The 20,118-nt window shown below is 43.9% G+C and overlaps 1 protein-coding gene across 18 annotated transcripts in view; it reads right to left on the bottom strand.

The window, feature by feature from the left end:
* The window catches only part of LOC139571467 (neurexin-1a-like), an 865,000-nt gene that overhangs the window by 572,264 nt on the left and 272,618 nt on the right, over positions 1–20,118 (bottom strand). For all 18 annotated transcript variants that reach the window (XM_071394377.1, XM_071394372.1, XM_071394379.1 and 15 more), the window contains 2 exons: positions 2,710–2,840; positions 2,116–2,368 (listed from right to left, as the gene is read on the bottom strand). In XM_071394377.1, coding sequence (XP_071250478.1) covers positions 2,116–2,368; positions 2,710–2,840 — 384 coding nt within the window. The remainder of the gene's footprint in view (positions 1–2,115; positions 2,369–2,709; positions 2,841–20,118) is intronic.

The raw sequence follows: 20,118 nt of genomic DNA on the forward strand, positions 1-20,118 counted from the left end.
TGTAAATGAGAATGTGTTCTCAGTCAACTTATCTGGTAACATATAAATAAAAACTCCAGAGACCTTTCAACAAGACAGCCCTACACTACAGCGACCTTTCAACAAGACAGCCCTACACTACAGAGACCTTTCAACAAGACAGCCCTACACTACAGAGACCTTTCAACAAGACAGCCCTACACTACAGAGACCTTTCAACAAGACAGCCCTGCACTACAGAGACCTTTCAACAAGACAGCCCTGCACTACAGAGACCTTTCAACAAGACAGCCCTGCACTACAGAGACCTTTCAACAAGACAGCCCTACACTACAGAGTCCTTTCAACAAGACAGCCCTGCACTACAGAGACCTTTCAACAAGACAGCCCTGCACTACAGAGACCTTTCAACAAGACAACCCTACACTACAGAGACCTTTCAACAAGACAGCCCTGCACTACAGAGACCTTTCAACAAGACAGCCCTACACTACAGAGACCTTTCAACAAGACAGCCCTACACTACAGAGACCTTTCAACATGACAGCCCTGCACTACAGAGACCTTTCAACAAGACAGCCCTACACTACAGAGACCTTTCAACAAGACAGCCCTACACTACAGAGACCTTTCAACAAGACAGCCCTACACTACAGAGACCTTTCAACAAGACAGCCCTACACTACAGAGACCTTTCAACAAGACAGCCCTACACTACAGAGACCTTTCAACAAGACAGCCCTACACTACAGAGACCTTTCAACAAGACAGCCCTACACTACATAGACCTTTCAACAAGACAGCCCTACACTACAGAGACCTTTCAACAAGACAGCCCTACATTACAGAGACCTTTCAACAAGACAGCCCTATACTACAGAGACCTTTCAACAAGACAGCCCTACACTACAGAGACCTTTCAACAAGACAGCCCTACACTACAGAGACCTTTCAACAAGACAGCCCTACACTACAGAGACCTTTCAACAAGACAGCCCTACACTACAGAGACCTTTCAACAAGACAGCCCTACACTACATAGCCCTTTCAACAAGACAGCCCTACATTACAGAGACCTTTCAACAAGACAGCCCTACACTACAGAGACCTTTCAACAAGACAGCCCTACACTACATAGCCCTTTCAACAAGACAGCCCTACACTACAGAGACCTTTAAACAAGACAGCCCTACACTACAGAGACCTTTCAACAAGACAGCCCTACACTACAGAGACCTTTCAACAAGACAGCCCTACACTACATAGACCTTTCAACAAGACAGCCCTACACTACAGAGACCTTTCAACAAGACAGCCCTACACTACAGAGACCTTTCAACTACAGAGACCTTTCAACAAGACAGCCCTACACTACAGAGACCTTTCAACAAGACAGCCCTACACTACAGAGACCTTTCAACAAGACAGCCCTACACTACATAGACCTTTCAACAAGACAGCCCTACACTACAGAGACCTTTCAACAAGACAGCCCTACATTACAGAGACCTTTCAACAAGACAGCCCTATACTACAGAGACCTTTCAACAAGACAGCCCTACACTACAGAGACCTTTCAACAAGACAGCCCTACACTACAGAGACCTTTCAACAAGACAGCCCTACACTACAGAGACCTTTCAACAAGACAGCCCTACACTACAGAGACCTTTCAACAAGACAGCCCTACACTACATAGCCCTTTCAACAAGAGCCCTACACTACAGAGACCTTTCAACAAGACAGCCCTACATTACAGAGACCTTTCAACAAGACAGCCCTACACTACAGAGACCTTTCAACAAGACAGCCCTACACTACATAGCCCTTTCAACAAGACAGCCCTACACTACAGAGACCTTTAAACAAGACAGCCCTACACTACAGAGACCTTTCAACAAGACAGCCCTACACTACAGAGACCTTTCAACAAGACAGCCCTACACTACATAGACCTTTCAACACAAACCATACTTTATCTATACACAATAATCTCAATGGCACAACTGTGTAAACAATCTTAATCTGTATCTCAACCAAACAATTTAAACAAGGGATGTGTCTAACCTCTCTCACTGGAGTAACAACACTCTGTATCAAAACCAGAAATATATCAAATATGTATGGATGTCTTACCCCTCTCACAGGAGCGGCCCAGGTATCCCGTCCCCGAGCAGTCACAGACGTAACGGTTCCATCCCTCCCGACAGACCCCGTTATTCTGGCAGGGATTTGACAGGCACTGCTTGGGCGGTTCTTTAGAACAGGATGGTTTGACCCCAGCAGCCTTCTGAACCTCGGCCATGCGGCGGACATCTTTACTCTGGCCATCGATGAACAGGTCCCGGATGCAGCCCACGTAGCCATAGTTTAGGAGAGCTGTCCAGACCTGGAGACACGTGAAATAAAACTGGTGACTGGGGAGCTGCTTATTTCAGATCACTACTACCATCCACTACCATTGTGCCCTTGAGCAAGGTATAATTAACCTCTAAGCTGCTACAGGTTCATTACACTCTGGTTGATTATGTGTGTGTGTGTGTGTGTGTGTGTGTGTGTGTGTGTGTGTGTGTGTGTGTGTGTGTGTGTGTGTGTGTGTGTGTGTGTGTGTGTGTGTGTGTGTGTGTGTGTGTGTGTGTGTGTGTGTGTGTGTGTGTGTGTGTGTGTGTGAGCGTGTGTGTGAGCGTGTGTGTGAGCGTGTGTGTGAGCGTGTGTGCGTGAGTGTTGTACCTCTGTAGGGAACACCATGCCCAGTTTATTCTCTGGTAGTCCTCCCAGGTACAGGTTATCGTCCAGGTCCAGGATCTCACTCTCTCCTGGGGCTGTGTAAGCCTGGCGCTGGGTGTTGATGGAGATGGTACCTGGGTGGAGACAGGAGGAGTGTTGAAGTTTACCACTTGGCAGGGTTGATTTGTTATTATAGATGGATCCTGAATGTAATACGCACATCCATCAATCCATCAATAAAGCATTTCAAGGTAAAATCTACACTTGTTGTATTCAGCGCATGTGGCAAATACAGTTTGATTTGATTTGAAACAACTGTTCATATATTGTATGCCATTCAAATGTCAATGGAATGGAATGAAACCCTACTACAGCTTCACAAGCACCACTGAAAACAGGATGGATCCATAAAGGGTTCAATACAGATGGAGAAAGACGTTTAATTTGTTTAATTTATCACTACCAGGTTGAGATATTTTTCTTCTGGAATGAACGTTAAACATACCTGGGTTCAAATACTATTTCAAATCTTTCAAATACATTCAACATTTTCTCTAGCTGGGTTTGCTCTTTTTGACTGTCCTATTAATTCCATTAAGCCAAGCAGACTCAATCGAGCACAGATAAAGTTTAAAATAGTAGTTGAACCCAGTCTAGCATTGATACAACACTAAACAATATTGCTGCGAGCTGAGGCCCATTAGTAATCTGTGATCCCATAAAAGTAACTCTCCATTCTTCTCTCCTTGTATTTCCCCTATTGTATATCTCATTCATCAATACAGCAGCAGTCATAAAAGAATAACGGGGGGGGGGGGGGGGGGGCTCTATCATTTTCAGAGCCGACCCAAACAACAAACCCTGTCTTGGCCATATTTCAGAGTGATTAACGAACTGCAGGTTGTTTCTCTCTCTCTCGCTATATATATATAAGTTTCCAACACATAGGAGAGTTAGTGTGTTTCCCTCTCCTTGATTTATCACTCTCATTCATCTTTAATTCTGGATGGTAAATAACACAGGACCTGACTGGACTGTAAAGAGTATGGACTGTGTGTGTGTGTGTGTGTGTGTGGGGGGGGGGGGGGGTTGCATGTGTGTACAAATAACTAATGGCAGGTGCATTCGCTAGCCGAAACCAGTGTTCCTCCTCCTCACAGTAATCTATACCACGGCTCTGAAGTGCTAAGGTACGGAGCTACTGGGCTGAGAAGAACCATACAGGAAAAGAGAGAGTGAGAAAGGGCAGAAAACAGAGAGAGAGAGAGAGCAGAGAGAAAGAGAGCAAACGAGAGAGAGAGGGAGAGAGACATAGAGAGATAGAGAGATAAATACTATATATATAGAGAGAGAGTGACAGAGGTTAAGGGGGGGGGGGGGGAGAGATACCTGGAGAGATACCTGGAGAGATACCTGGAGAGATACCTGGCAGGGCTGAGAACAGACTCAGAAGAACTATCCAGAGATGAGAGGGAGGGAGTGCAGGAGGGCGGGATGGTGAGAAAGAGAAGGGAGCAGAGAGAAATGTGATTGAGAGGGAAGGATATTTGTCATCCAGTAGTAGCAGTAATTTACTTTTTGATTGACAGATGCACGCTGTGGTAGATATCAACCAGCTACGTTATATGAGCTCAATGCTTTACGGAAAACCACTGGAATGCTAAGTGTGTGTGTGTGTGTGTGTGTGTGTGTGTGTGTGTGTGTGTGTGTGTGTGTGTGTGTGTGTGTGTGTGTGTGTGTGTGTGTGTGTGTGTGTGTGTGTGTGTGTGTGTGTGTGTGTGTGTGTGTGTGTGTGTGTGAATGCGTGTGTGTGTAACAGCATAGTGTAGATGTATTGTTAGTAGCCAAATCGTTTTGGTAATGAAATATGTCTCAAACACACATGGAGATGCACCCGGGCTAGCTGAAGGGAAAAACAATACAACAAAATTGTCTCTTGTATTTCCTGAATAAGTGGTGTAGTTTGAAGCATGTTGCTCTTCACCTCCCACATACTAAATCAGGTGATGAAAATGGTGCCGACTTATAGGGCTGCCGTGCTTCTAGCTCTTAAGAAACGTTGCAGTATTTCGTTTTTTTATGTGTTATTTCAGCACACATGCACTGTTGGGGCAACTGACTTGCTAGGTGCTATCGTCCTCCATCAGCATCGGCCTGTACCCTACCTGCCCTAACCTCTCTCCTGGCCCCTTACACTAAGTCTGAATTTGTCCTGCTTGGTGACCTAAACTGGGACATGCTTAAACCACCTGACCAAGTCCTAAAGCAACGGGACTCCTTAAATCTTTCTCAGAGTATTACCAATCCCACAAGGTATGACTCCAAACACCCAGAAAATGCAACTCTCCTCGATGTTATCCTCACAAATAATCCTCCCAGTTGCTAATATATGCATATTATTAACAATCTGAAGTTTCTAAAACTGTTTGAATGATGTCTGTGAGTATAACAGAACTCATATGGCAGGATAAAACCTGAGAAAATCCAACCAGGAAATGGGAAATCTGAGGTTTGTAGTTTTCAACTATTTGCATATTGAATATATGGGGTCAAATTGCACATCCTAAGGCTTCCACTAGATGTCAACAGTCTTTAGAACCTTGTTTGATGCTTCTACTGTGAAGTGGGGGCGAATGAGAGGGGATTGAGTATGGTCTCTCCCAGACCTTACTCCCAGACCTTACACTAGCGGAACCCTGTTCCCAGACAGGTTAAGTCAGGATTCCTATTTGACTCAGCCATGCCTCCTTGCCCGTCCAACATTTCCTCATCTCCCACCCCTTCTAATGCGACTATCCCCGATGCTTCTCCCTCTTTTTTCCCCTGCCCCGCTACAAAGTTTCTACCTGCAGGCAGTCACTGAGTCCCAGGTGCTAAAGGAGATCCTTAAACGTAGACCCTTTCTTCTTTAAGGTTACTGTCCTTATCATCGCCGAGCATATCTCCAAACTGTTTAACCTGTCCTTCCTTTCTGGGGAAGTTCCCATTGCTTGGAAGTCAGCCACAGTTTGTCCTTTATTTAAAGGGGGAGATCAAGCTGATCTTAACTGTTATAGGCCTATTTCAATTTTGCCCTGTTTATCAAAAGCATTGGAAAAACTTGTCAATAATCAACTGAATGGCTTACTTGATGTCTATTGTATTTTCTCGGGTAAGCAATCTGGTTTCCACTCAGGTTATGAATGTGTCACTGCCACCTTAAAGGTCCTCAATGACGTCACCATTGCCCTTGATTCTAAGCAATAGTGTGCTGCTATTTTTATTGACTTGGCCAAAGCTGTTGATACGGTAGACCATTCCGTTCTTGTGGGCCGGCTAAGGAGTATTGGTGTCTCTGAGGGGTCTTTGGGCTGGTTTGCTAACTACCTCTCTCAAAGACTGTGGTGTATAAAGTCCTGATCCTAGGCCCCATGTCCCAAGTCCTGATCCTAGGCCCCATGCTCTTCTCAATTTACATCAACAACTACTCAGGCAGTAGGAAGCTCACTCATCCATTTATATGCAGATGATACAGTCTTAACCTCAGCTGGTCCCTCCCCGGATTTTGTGTTAAATGCTCTACAACAAAGCTTTCTTAGTGTCCAACAAGCTTTCTCTACCCTTAACCTTGTTATGAACACCTCCAATTTTACCAAACCAGTGGTTTGGTAAAAATAATGCCCCTCCGCCCACAGGTGTTATTACTACCTCTGAGGGTTTAGAGCTTGAAGTAGTCACCTCATACACATAGTTAGGAGTATGGCTCTCCTTAATGTCAATATGCCTTGTCCACTGCTGTTCTGGTTAGTGATTATTGGCTTATTTCACTGTAGAGCCTCTAGCCCTGCTCTTTATACCTTATCCAAACTTTCAGTTCCACCACCCACACATGCGATGACATCACCTGGTTTCAATGATGTAGAGACAATGATGTAGAGACATTATCTCTCTCATCATCACTCAATACCTAGGTTTACCTCCACTGTATTCACATCCTACCATACCTTTGTCTGTACATTATACCTTGAAGCTATTTTATCGCCCCCAGAAACCTCCTTTTACTCTCTGTTCCGGACGTTCTAGACTACCAATTCTCATAGCTTTTAGCCGTACCCTTATCCTACTCCTCCTCTGTTCCTCTGGTGATGTAGAGGTGAATCCAGGCCCTGCAGTGCCTAGCTCCACTCCTATTCCCCAGGTGCTCTCTTTTGATGACTTCTGTAACCGTAATAGCCTTGGTTTCATGCATGTTAACATTAGAAGCCTCCTCCCTAAATTTGTTTTATTCACTGCTTTAGCACACTCTGCCAACCCGGATGTTCTAGCCGTGTCTGAATCCTGGCTTAGGAAGACCACCAAAAATTCTGAAATCTCCATTCCTAACTACAACATTTTCAGACAAGATAGAACGGCCAAAGGGGGCGGTGTTGCAATCTACTGCAAAGATAGCCTCCAGAGTTCTGTCCTACAATCCAGGTCTGTACCCAAGCAATTTGAACTTCTACTTTTAAAAATCCACCTCTCTAAAAACAAGTCTCTCACCGTTGCCGCCTGCTATAGACCACCCTCTGCCCCCAGCTGTGCTCTGGACACCATATGTGAACTGATTGCCTCCCATCTGTCTTCAGAGCTCGTGCTGCTAGGCGACCTAAACTGGAACATGCTTTACACCCCAGCCATCCTACAATCTAAGCTTGATGCCCTCAATCTCACACAAATTATCAATGAACCTACCAGGTACCACCCCAAACTCGTAAACACGGGCACCCTCATAGATATCATCCTAACCAACTTGCCCTCTAAATACACCTCTGCTGTTTTCAACCAAGATCTCAGCGATCACTGCCTCATTGCCTGCACCCGTAATGGGTCAGCGGTCAAACGATCTCCACTCATCACTGTCAACCGCTCCCTGAAACACTTCAGCGAGCAGGCCTTTCTAATCGACCTGGCCGGGGTATCCTGGAAGGATATTGATCTCATCCCGTCAGTAGAGGATGCCTGGTTATTTTTTTTAAATGCCTTCCTCACCATCTTAAATAAGCATGCCCCATTCAAGAAATTTAGAACCGGGAACAGATATAGCCCTTGGTTCTCTCCAGACCTGACTGCCCTTAACCAACACAAAAACATCCTAAGGCGTTCTGCATTAGCATCGAACAGCCCCCGTGATATGCAACTTTTCAGGGAAGCTAGAAACCAGAATACACAGGCAGTTAGAAAAGCCAAGACTAGCTTTTTCATGCAGAAATTTGCTTCCTGCAACACAAACTTAAAAAAGTTCTGGGACACTGTAAAGTCCGTGGAGAATAAGAACACCTCCTCCCAGCTGCCCACTGCACTGAGGACAGTAAACACTGTCACCACCGATAAATCCATTATAATTGAGAATTTCAATAAGCATTTTTCTACGGCTGGCCATGCTTTCCACCTGGTTACCCCTACCCCGGTCAACAGCACTGCACCCCCCACAGCAACTTGCCCAAGCCTTCCCCATTTCTCCTTCTCCCAAATCTAGTCAGCTGATGTTCTGAAACAGCTGCAAAATCTGGACCCCTACAAATCAGCCGGGCTAGACAATCTGGATCCTTTCTTTCTAAAATGATCTGCCGAAATTGTTGCAACTCCTATTACTAGCCTGTTCAACCTCTCTTTCGTGTCGTCTGAGATTCCCAAAGATTGGAAAGCAGCTGCGGTCATCCCCCTCTTCAAAGGGGGGGACACTCTTGACCCAAATTGCTACAGACCTATATCTATCCTACCCTGTCTTTCTAAGGTCTTCGAAACCAAGTCAACAAACAGATTGCCGACCATTTTGAACACCACCATACCTTCTCCGCTATGCAATCTGGTTTCAGAGTTGGTCATGGGTGCACCTCAGCCACGCTCAAGGTCCTAAACGATATCCTAACCGCCATCGATAAGAAACAACACTGTGCAGCTGTATTCATTGACCTTGCCAAGGCTTTCGACTCTGTCAATCACCACATCCTCATCGGCAAACTCGATAGCCTTGGTTTCTCAAATGATTGCCTCGCCTGGTTCACCAACTACTTCTCTCATAGAGTTCAGTGTGTCAAATCGGAGGGCCTGTTGTCCGGGCCTCTGGCAGTCTCTATGGGGGTGCCACAGGGTTCAATTATTGGACCGACTCTCTTCTCTGTATACATCAATGATGTCGCTCTTGCTGCTGGTGAGTCTCTGATCCACCTCTATGCAGACAACACCATTCTGTATACTCCTGGCCCTTCTTTGGACACTCTGTTAACAACCCTCCAGACGAGCTTCAATGCCATACAACTCTCCTTCCATAGCCTCCAATTGCTCTTAAATACAAGTAAAACTAAATGCATGCTCTTCAACCGATAGCTGCCTGCACATGCCCGCCCGTCCAACATCACTACTCTGGACGGTTCTGACTTAGAATATGTGGACAACTACAAATACCTAGTTGTCTGGTTAGACTGTAAACTCTCCTCCAGACTCACATCAAACATCTCCAATCCAAAATTAAATCTAGAATTGGCTTCCTATTTCGCAACAAATTATCCTTCACTCATGCTGCCAAACATACCCTTGTAAAACTGACCATCCTACCGATCCTCGACTTCGGCGATGTCATTTACAAAATAGCCTCCAATACCCTACTCAATAAATTGGATGCGGTCTATCACAGTGCCATCCGTTTTGTCACCAAAGCCCCATATACTACCCACCACTGCGACCTGAACGCTCTCGTTGGCTGGCCCTCGCTTCATACTCGTCGTCAAACCCACTGGCTCCAGGTCATCCGCAAGACCCTGCTAGGTAAAGTCCCCCCTTATCTCAGCTCGCTGGTCATCATAGCAGCACCCACCTGTAGCACGCGCTCCAGCAGGTATATCTCTCTGGTCACCCCCAAACCAATTCTTCCTTTGGTCGCCTCTCCTTCCAGTTCTCTGCTGCCAATGACTGGAATGAACTACAAAAATCTTTGAAACTGGAAACACTTATCTCCCTCACTAGCTTTAAGCACCAGCTGTCAGAGCAGCTCACAGATTACTGCAGCTGTACATAGCCCATCTATAATTTAGCCCAAACAACTACCTCTCCCACTACTGTATTCATTTATTTTGCTCCTTTGCACCCCATTATTTCTATCTCTACTTTGCACATTCTTTCACTGCAAATCTACCATTCCAGTCTTTTACTTGCTATATTGTATTTACTTCGCCACCATGGCTTTTTTTTGCCTTTACCTCCCTTATCTCACCTCATTTGCTCACATTGTATATATACTTATTTTTCTACTGTATTATTGACTGTATGTTTGTTTTACTCCATGTGTAACTCTGTGTTGTTGTATGTATCGAACTGCTTTGCTATATCTTGGCCAGGTCGCAATTGTAAATGAGAACTTGTTCTCAACTTGCCTACCTGGTTAAATAAAGGTGAAATATATATATATATTTTTTTAAATGTAAATAAAAATGTGTTCTTAACTGACTTGCCTAGTTAAATAAAGGTTAAAACAAAAATATATTTTTTTTAAATTAAAATATTCTTACATTTAAATTGTTTGTGTTATTAGATACATCAAGGAATAACTTTTGGATATCAGATGGGTGGTAACTCACCGTTATTACCAGCATTACGACCAGGAATATGACTTTCAAAATCGGATCCTTCGTCCTTTTGTTTACCCGACCTAGAATACCTCAATCAAATGCCGATCATATTACCTCCCAAGAGAATTATCTTTGGTTATAGTCACAGCCGTGTGTATTCCTCTCAAGCCGATACACCGACGGCCCTCAAATAACTTCACTGAAAATTGGAAACCACATATCCTGAGGCCGCATTTATTGTAGCTGGGGATTTTAACATAGCAAATTTGAGAAATGTTTTACCGAAGTTCTATCAACACATTGACTGTAGTACTCGTGGTCCTAAAACTGCAATTCCAACTTCCGGGATGCCTACAAGGCCCTCCCCCGCCCTCCCTTCGGCAAATCTGATCATGACTCAGTTTTGCTCCTCCCTTCCTGTAGGAAGAAACTAACAGGAAGAATCCATGCTAAGGACTGGTCTGACCAATCGGAATCCACGGTTCAAGATTGTTTTGATCAAGTGGACTAGGATATGTTCAGGGTAGCCTCCGAGAACAACATAGACAAATACACTGATATGGTGACTGAGTTTATCAGGAAGTGTACAGGATATGTTGTACCCACTGTGACTATTAAAACCTAACTTAACCAGAAACCATGGAGAGATGGCAGCATTCACGCAATACTGGAAGTGTGAATCCTTGCATTTAATCACGGTAAGGTGACTGGGAATGTGGCCGAATATAAACAGTGTAGTTATTCTCTCCATAAGGCAATCAAACAGGCAAAACGTCAGTATAGAGACTATGTGGAGTCGCATTCCAATGGCTCAGACAGGAGACGTATGTGGCAGGGTCTACAGACAATCACGGACTACAAAGGGAAATCCAGCCACATCGCGGACCGGTGTCTTGCTTCCGGACAAGCTAAACACCTTCTTCGCCCGCTTTGAGGATAACACTGTGCCACCGAAACGGCCCGCTACCAAGGACTGTGGGTGCTCATTCTCCATGGCCGACGTGAGTAAGACATTTAAGCGTGTTAACCCTCGCAAGGCTGCTGGCCCAGATGGTATCCCTAGTCGCGTCCTCAGAGCATGTGCAGACCAGCTGGCTGGAGTGTTTACAGACATATTCAATAGCTCCATATCCCAGGCTGCTGTCCCCAAATGCTTCAAGATGTACACCATTGTTCCTGTACCCAAGAAAGCAAAGGTAACTGAACTAAATGACTAGTCATGGACCACATCACCTCTACCTTACCTGACACCCTAGACCCACTTCAATTTGCTTATCACCCCAATAGATCATCAGACGATGCAATCGCCCTCGCACTGCACACTGCCCTATCCCATCTGGGCAAGAAGGATACCTATGTAAGAATGATGTTCATTTGCTCTAGCACAGCATTCAACATCACAGTACCCTCCAAGCTTATCTTTAAGCTTGAGGCCCTGTGAACCCCGTCCTGTGCAACTGGGTCCTGGACGTCCTGACGGGCCGCCCCCCAGGTAGCGAAGGTAGGAAACAACACCTCCACTTCGCTGATCCTCAACCCTGGTGCCCCACAAGGATGCGTACTCAGCCTGTGCTACCTGTTCACCCATGACTGCGTGGCCACGCACACCTCCAATTTAATCATCAAGTTTGCAGACGACACAACAGTAGTAGTCCTGTTTACCAACAAAAACGAGAGTGTGGTGGGAGTGTGGTGCAAGGAAAATAACCTCTCACCCAACGTCAACAAAACAAAGGAGCTTATTGTGGAATTCAGCAAACAGCAGAGGGAGCACGCCCCTATCCACATCACTGGAATCACAGTGGAGAAGGTGGAAAGCTTCAAGTTCCTCGGCGTACACATCACTGACAAACTGCAATGATCCACCCACACAGACATTGTGGTAAAGAAGGTGCAACAGTGCCTCTTCAACCTCAGGAGGCTGAAGAAATTTGGCATGGAACCTAAAATCCTCACATATTTTTACAGTTGCACAATTGAGACCATCCTGTTGGGCTGTATGACCGCAATGTATGGCAACTGCACCGCCCGCAACCGCAGGGCTCTCCAGAGGGTGGTGCGGATCACAGGGGGAAACTACCTGCCTCCAGAACACCTACAGCACCCGATGTCACAGGAAGGCCAAAAAAATCATCAAGGACAACAACTCCCCTTGCCAATGCCTGTTCATCCCGTTATCATCCAGAAGGTGAGGTCAGTACAGGTGCATCAAAGCTGCAGCCGAGAGATTGAAAAACAGCTTCTATCTCAAGGACATCAGACTGTTAAATAGTAATCACTAGCACATTAGAGACTGCTGTACTCTATACATAGACTTGAAATCACTAGCCACTTCAACAATGGAACAATAGTTTCTTTAATAATGTTTACATATTTTGCATTACTCATCTCATATATATATACTGTATTCTATCCTATTCTACTGTATCTTAGTCTATGCCGCTCTGACATATCTTGACCAAATATTTACAGTGAGGGAAAAAAGTATTTGATCCCCTGCTGATTTTGTACGTTTGCCCACTGACAAAGAAATTATCAGTCTGTAATTTTAATGGTAGGTTTATTTGAACAGTGAGAGACAGAATATCAACAAAAAAATCCAGAAAAACGCATGTCAAAAATTTTATAAATTGATTTGCATTTTAATGAGGGAAATAAGTATTTGACCCCTCTGCAAAACATGACTTAGTACTTGGTGGCAAAACCCTTGTTGGCAATCACAGAGGTCAGATGTTTCTTGTAGTTGGCCACCAGGTTTGCACACATCTCAGGAGAGATTTTGTCCCACTCCTCTTTGCAGATCTTCTTCAAGTCATTAAGGTTTCGAGACTGACGTTTGGCAACTCGAACCTTCAGCTCCCTCCACAGATTTTCTATGGGATTAAGGTCTGGAGACTGGCTAGGCCACTCCAGGACCTTAATGTGCTTTTTCTTGAGCCACTCCTTTGTTGCCTTGGCCGTGTGTTTTGGGTCATTGTCATGCTGGAATACCCATCCACAACCCATTTTCAATACCCTGGCTGAGGGAAGGAGGTTTTCACCCAAGATTTGACGGTACATGGCCCCGTCCATCGTCCCTTTGATGCGGTGAAGTTGTCCTGTCCCCTTAGCAGAAAAACACCCCCAAAGCATAATGTTTCCACCGCCATGTTTGACGGTGGGGATGGTTTCTTGGGGTCATAGGCAGCATTCCTCCTCCTCCAAACACGGCAAGTTGAGTTGATGCCAAAGAACTCCATTTTGGTCTCATCTGACCACAACACGTTCACCCAGTTGTCCTCTGAATCATTCAGATGTTCATTGGCAAACTTCAGACGGGCATGTATATGTGCTTTCTTGAGCAGGGGGACCTTGCGGGCGCTGCAGGATTTCAGTCCTTCACGGCGTAGTGTGTTACCAATTGTTTTCTTGGTGACTATGGTCCCAGCTGCCTTGAGATCATTGACAAGATCCTCCTGTGTAGTTCTGGGCTGACTCCTCACCATTCTCATGATCATTGCAACTCCACGAGGTGAGATCTTGCATGGAGCCCTAGGCCAAGGGAGTTTGACAGTTCTTTTGTGTTTCTTCCATTTGCGAATAATCGCACCAACTGTTGTCACCTTCTCACCAAGCTGCTTGGCAATGGTCTTGTAGCCCATTCCAGCCTTGTGTAGATCTACAATCTTGTCCCTGACATCCTTGGAGAGCTCTTTGGTCTTGGCCATGGTGGAGAGTTTGGAATCTGATTGATTGATTGCTTCTGTGGACAGGTGTCTTTTATACAGGTAAGAAACTGAGATTAGGAGCACTCCCTTTAAGAGTGTGCTCCTAATCTCAGCTCGTTACCTGTATGAAAGACACCTGGGAGCCAGAAATCTTTCTGATTGAGAGGGGGTCAAATACTTATTTCCCTCATTAAAATGCAAATCAATTTATAACGTTTTTGACATGCGTTTTTCTGGATTTTTTTGTTGTTATTCTGTCTCTCACTGTTCAAATAAACCTACCATTAAAATTATAGACTGATCACTTCTTTGTCAGTAGGCAAACGTACAAAATCAGCAGGGGATCAAATACTTTTTTCCCTCACTGTATATATTCTCAATTCCAATATTTTACTTTAGATTTGAGTGTATTGTGGGTATTGTTGTGAAATTGTTAGATATTACTTGTTAGATATTACTGAACTGTTGAAGTTAGAAACACAAGCATTTCGCTACACCCGCAATAATATCTGCTAAACACGTGTATGTGTCAGTATATGCGCTACTGGTGTAGAAGTCAGGTGCAGGAGAGCAGAGAGTTGTGATCAGGCGCACACGTTATTCGGCAGAAGCAAACAACAGACGGACGCAACAGTGTCCAACAAACCTCCAGCCAAAGGCAAAAGTGCAAAGTGCGACAAAGTCACAAATAAGCAAAAATGTTTAACAATTTAACATACTCCGGGTTGAAACATAGTACCCGGGGAAAAACCAGCTCGGCGCGTCAATACAAAACACGTAACAATACAATCCCATACAAAGACATGGGGGGAACAGAGGAACAAATATATGCAGTTGACTAGGGAATGTAAACCAGGTGTGCGGGGAACAAGACAAAACAAATGGAACAATGAAGAATGGAGCGGCGATGGCTAGAAGGCAGGTGACGTCCACCGCCGAACGCCGCCCGAAGGAGGGGAGCCTACTTCGGCGGAAGTCGTGACAGGATGTGACAAATACAATTTTATTTCACTTGATTTTATTTTATTTGATATGCTGATTGAGTTTGTATTACTTTTTGAGTGATTTCTTATCCAATAGGATAACTAAGCCGTGACAATCCAAAATAGTCTCTCTATTGAGCTTTGGATCTATCATCCATTTCCCCACTGAGTTACTGGGCTGTTCTCCATTCTACACCTAACATCAAGGTGATCCAGCTCCAGCCCTCCTACTGGAGACAAATTACCATTCCTACATTAGCTAGAAAGCTTAGCATACATTTTGCCACTGAATTGCTGTGTCCTATATCAAATAAAATAAAATTCCATGAGAAATGACAAACCTGCCAAGAGAGTGGAGCCAACCAAAACTCACGGACCATGCAAGGAGGGCATTAATTAGAGAGGCAACAAAGAGACCAAAGATAATCCTGAAGGAGCTGCAAAGCTCCACAGCGGAGATTGGAGTATCTGTCCATAGGACCACTTTAAGCCGTACACTCCACAGAGCTGGGCCTTACGGAAGAGTGGCCAGAAAAAAGCCATTGCGTGGGTCAGATATATATTTTTAAATAACGTTTCCAAGGTAAACTGACTATTTCTCAGGTCCAGATCGTAGAATATGCATATAATTATAATTATATAATAATACAGATTAGGATAGAAAACACTCCAAAATTTCTAAAACTGTCAAAATATTGTCTGTGAGTATAACAAAAATGATTTTGCAGGCGAAAACCTGAGGAAATCTAACCCGGGAAGTGATAATTTAAAAAAGAAAATCTGTGTTTCATTGCCCGTCTTTCTTCCATTTAAAGGGGTATCAACCAGATACCCATTTTGAAAAATGAGCGAGATTTTTCAAAACTAGTCAGGTGTCCTTTGATTAGTTCCTGCGCGCGAGAGGGGTTGCTCTCCATTTTATTTCTCTCTTTTATTGAATAGGTTACGGTCCGGTTGAAATATTATCGATTATGTTTGTTAAAAACAACCTGAGGACTGATTATAAAAAACATTTGACATGTTTCTACGAACATTACGGATACTTTTTGTAATTTTCGTCGAACGGAACGAGGCTTTGGTTTTCTGAACATAACGCACAACCCAAATGGCGTTTTTTTGTTATGAAAGTAATATTTATCGAACAAAAAGAACATTTATTGTGTAACTGGGAGTCTCGTGAGTGCAAACATCCGAAGATTATCAAAGGTAAGCGATTAATTGTATTGCTTTTCTGACTTTCGTGACCATGCTAATTTGGGGCTAGCTGTTCTAGCATTGATTGATACACTCACAAAAGCTTGGATTGCTTTCGCTGTAAAGCATATTTTCAAAATCTGACACGATAGGTGGATTAACAACAAGCTAAGCTGTGTTTTGGTATATTTCACTTGTGATTGCATGATTATAAATATTTTTAGTATTATTTTTGAATCTGATACTTTGGGGAATTTTCTTCTGCCTTTCAGGACCGGAACGAGGCTGTGGTTTTCTGAACATAACGCGCAACCCAAATGGCGTTTTTTTGTTATAAAAGTAATATTTATCGAACAAAAATAACATTTATTGTGTAACTGGGAGTCTAGTGAGTGCAAACATCCGAAGATTATCAAAGGTAAGCGATTCATTTTATTGCTTTTCTGACTTTCGTGACCATGCTAATTTGGGGCTAGCTGTTCTAGCATTGATTGATAAACTCAGAAAAGCTTGGATTGCTTTCGCTGTAAAGCATATTTTCAAAATCTGACACGATAGGTGGATTAACAACAAGCTAAGCTGTGTTTTGGTATATTTCACTTGTGATTGCATGATTATAATATTTTTTGTAATATTTGGCGCCCTGCAATTCAGCGGTTGTTTAGGAAAATGATCCCGCTAAAGGGATCCATAGTGCAGAGAGGTTAAAGAAAAAAATAAGTAAACGTTTGGTGTTCGCCAAAAGGCATGTGGGAGACTCCCCACACATATGGAAGAAGGTATTCTGGTCAGATGAGACTAAAATTGAGCTTTTTGGCCATCAAGGAAAATGCTATGTCTGGCGCAAACCCAACACCTCTCATCACCCAGAGAACACCACCCCCACAGTGAAGCATGGTGGTGGCAGCATCATGCTGTGGGGATGTTTTTCAATGGCAGGCACTGGGAAACCGGTCAAAATTGAAGGAATGATGGATGGCGCTAAATACAGGGAAATTCTTGAGGAAAAACTGCTTCAGTCTTCCAGAGATTTTAGATTGGGACGGAGGTTCACCTTCCAGCAGGACAATGACCCTAAGCATAATGCTAAAGCAACACTTAAGTGGTTTAAGGTGAAACATTTAAATGTGTTGGAATGGCCTAGTCAAAGCCCAGACCTCAATCCAATTGAGAATCTGTGGTATGACTTAAATATTGCTGTACACCAGCGGAACCCATCCAACCAGAAGGAGCTGGATCAGTTTTGCCTTGAAGAATGGGCAAAAATCCCAGTGGCTAGATGTGCCAAGCTTATAGAGACATACCCCAAGAGACTTGCAGCTGTAATTGCTGCAAAAGGTGTCTCTACAAAGTATTGACTTTGCGGGGGTGAATATTTATGCACGCTCAAGTTTTCTTTTTTTTGGTCTTATTTCTTGCTTGTTTCACAATAAAACATATTTTGCATCTTCAAAGTGTTAGGCATGTTGTTAAATCAAATGATACAAACCCCCCAAAAATCTATTTTAAATCCAGGTTGTACGGCAACAAAATATGAAAATTGCCAACGGGGTGAATACTTTCGCAAACAACTGTAAGCTACAATCTACATCAAAATGAAAGCTGATCTACCAAAAACATTTTTTTTAAAGTTTCCTTTATCATTTTCCCCTAACCCTACCATTCCTCCTCTAGTTAGAGTAAACTAATGGACAACAACACTTAGGCTTTGAATTCCAGCTTATACAGTGGGGAGAACAAGTATTTGATACACTGCCGATTTTGCAGGTTTTCCTACTTACAAAGCATGTAGAGGTCTGTCATTTTTATCATAGGTACACTTCAACTGTGAGAGACGGAATCTAAAACAAAAATCCAGAAAATCACATTGTATGATTTTTAAGTAATTAATTTGCATTTTATTGCATGACATAAGTATTTGATCACCTACCAACCAGTAAGAATTCCGGCTCTCACAGACCTGTTAGTTTTTCTTTAAGAAGCCCTCCTGTTCTCCACTCATTACCTGTATTAACTGCACCTGTTTGAACTCGTTACCTGTATAAAAGACACCTGTCCACACACTCAATCAAACAGACTCCAACCTCTCCACAATGGCCAAGACCAGAGAGCTGTGTAAGGACATCAGGGATAAATTGTAGACCTGTACAAGGCTGGGATGGGCTACAGGACAATAGCCAAGCAGCTTGGTGAGAAGGCAACAACTGTTGGCACAATTATTAGAAAATGGAAGAAGTTCAAGATGACGGTCAATCACCCTCGGTCTGGGGCTCCATGCAAGATCTCACCTCGTGGGGCATCAATGATCATGAGGAATGTGAGGGATCAGCCCAGAACTACACGGCAGGACCTGGTCAATGACCTGAAGAGAGCTGGGACCACAGTCTCAAAGAAAACCATTAGTAACACACTACGCCGTCATGGATTAAAATCCTGCAGCGCACGCAAGGTCCCCCTGCTCAAGCCAGCGCATGTCCAGGCCCGTCTGAAGTTTGCCAATGACCATCTGGATGATCCAGAGGAGGAATGGGAGAAGGTCATGTGGTCTGATGAGACAAAAATAGAGCTTTTTGCTCTAAACTCCACTCGCCGTGTTTGGAGGAATAGAAGGATGAGTACAACCCCAAGAACACCATCCCAACCGTGAAGCATGGAGGTGGAAACATCATTCTTTGGGGATGCTTTTCTGCAAAGGGGACAGGACGACTGCACCGTATTGAGGGGAGGATGGATGGGGCCATGTATCGCGAGATCTTGACCAACAACCTCCTTCCCTCAGTAAGAGCATTGAAGATGGGTCGTGGCTGGATCTTCCAGCATGACAACGACCCGAAACACACAGCCAGGGCAACTAAGGAGTGGCTCCGTAAGAAGCATCTCAAGGTCCTGGAGTGGCCTAGCCAGTCTCCAGACCTGAACCCAATAGAAAATCTTTGGAGGGAGCCGAAAGTCCGTATTGCCCAGCGACAGCCCCGAAACCTGAAGGATCTGGAGAAGGTCTGTATGGAGGAGTGGGCCACAATCCCTGCTGCAGTGTGTGCAAACCTGGTCAAGAACTACAGGAAACGTATGATCTCTGTAATTGCAAACTAAGGTTTCTGTACCAAATATTCAGTTCTGCTTTTCTGATGTATCAAATACTTATGTCATGCAATAAAATGCAAATTAATTACTTAAAAATCATACAATGTGATTTTCTGGATTTTTGTTTTAGATTCCTTCTCTCACAGTTGAAGTGTACCTATGATAAAAATTACAGACCTCTACATGCTTTGTAAGTAGGAAAACCTGCAAAATTGTCAGTGTATCAAATACTTGTTCTCCCCACTGTACATACTATATGCATTTTACAGACACATTATATCTTACAATAGTTATCCTTTGTTTGTTTTTAGTCCAATACTTCAGCTACCCTCAATGCCTCCCATCTATCTCTAAACACCATCCAGTTTTGATTTCTATTTGCCATAGATGTTTAACCGTGATGTTTCACAAAAGTTCTGAACCTATACACATTTTATGGACACAGAATATTTTACATACTTTAACACCATATATTTTTTTAATTAGATTTTGACTCTGGTTTCAGACACTATAGACTCTGTTTTTAATTCAAGTGGTTCATAGACAGGTGAACAACCTTTGCCACCGATTGACCAGCCACATTACATACAACCCTGAAGGAAAGACTTGGCCCGAGTGTTGCTGTTGTGTTGTGGTCTGTTGTGGTGTGTTCTGGTGTGGTGTGTTGTGGTATATTTTGGTTGAGGTGTGGAGTATTGTGGTGTGTTTTAGTGTGGTGTGTTTTGGTTGTGGTGTGTTGTGGTGTGTTGTGTTGAGGTGTTGTAGTGGTGTGGTGTGGTGTGGTTTGGTTGATGTGTGGTGTGTTTTGGTGTGGTGTGTTTTGGTTATGATGTGGTGTGGGTGTTTTGTGCTGTGGAT

The sequence above is a fragment of the Salvelinus alpinus genome, chromosome 3 (genome assembly GCF_045679555.1).
Source record: "Salvelinus alpinus chromosome 3, SLU_Salpinus.1, whole genome shotgun sequence".
Lineage (NCBI taxonomy): Eukaryota > Metazoa > Chordata > Actinopteri > Salmoniformes > Salmonidae > Salvelinus > Salvelinus alpinus.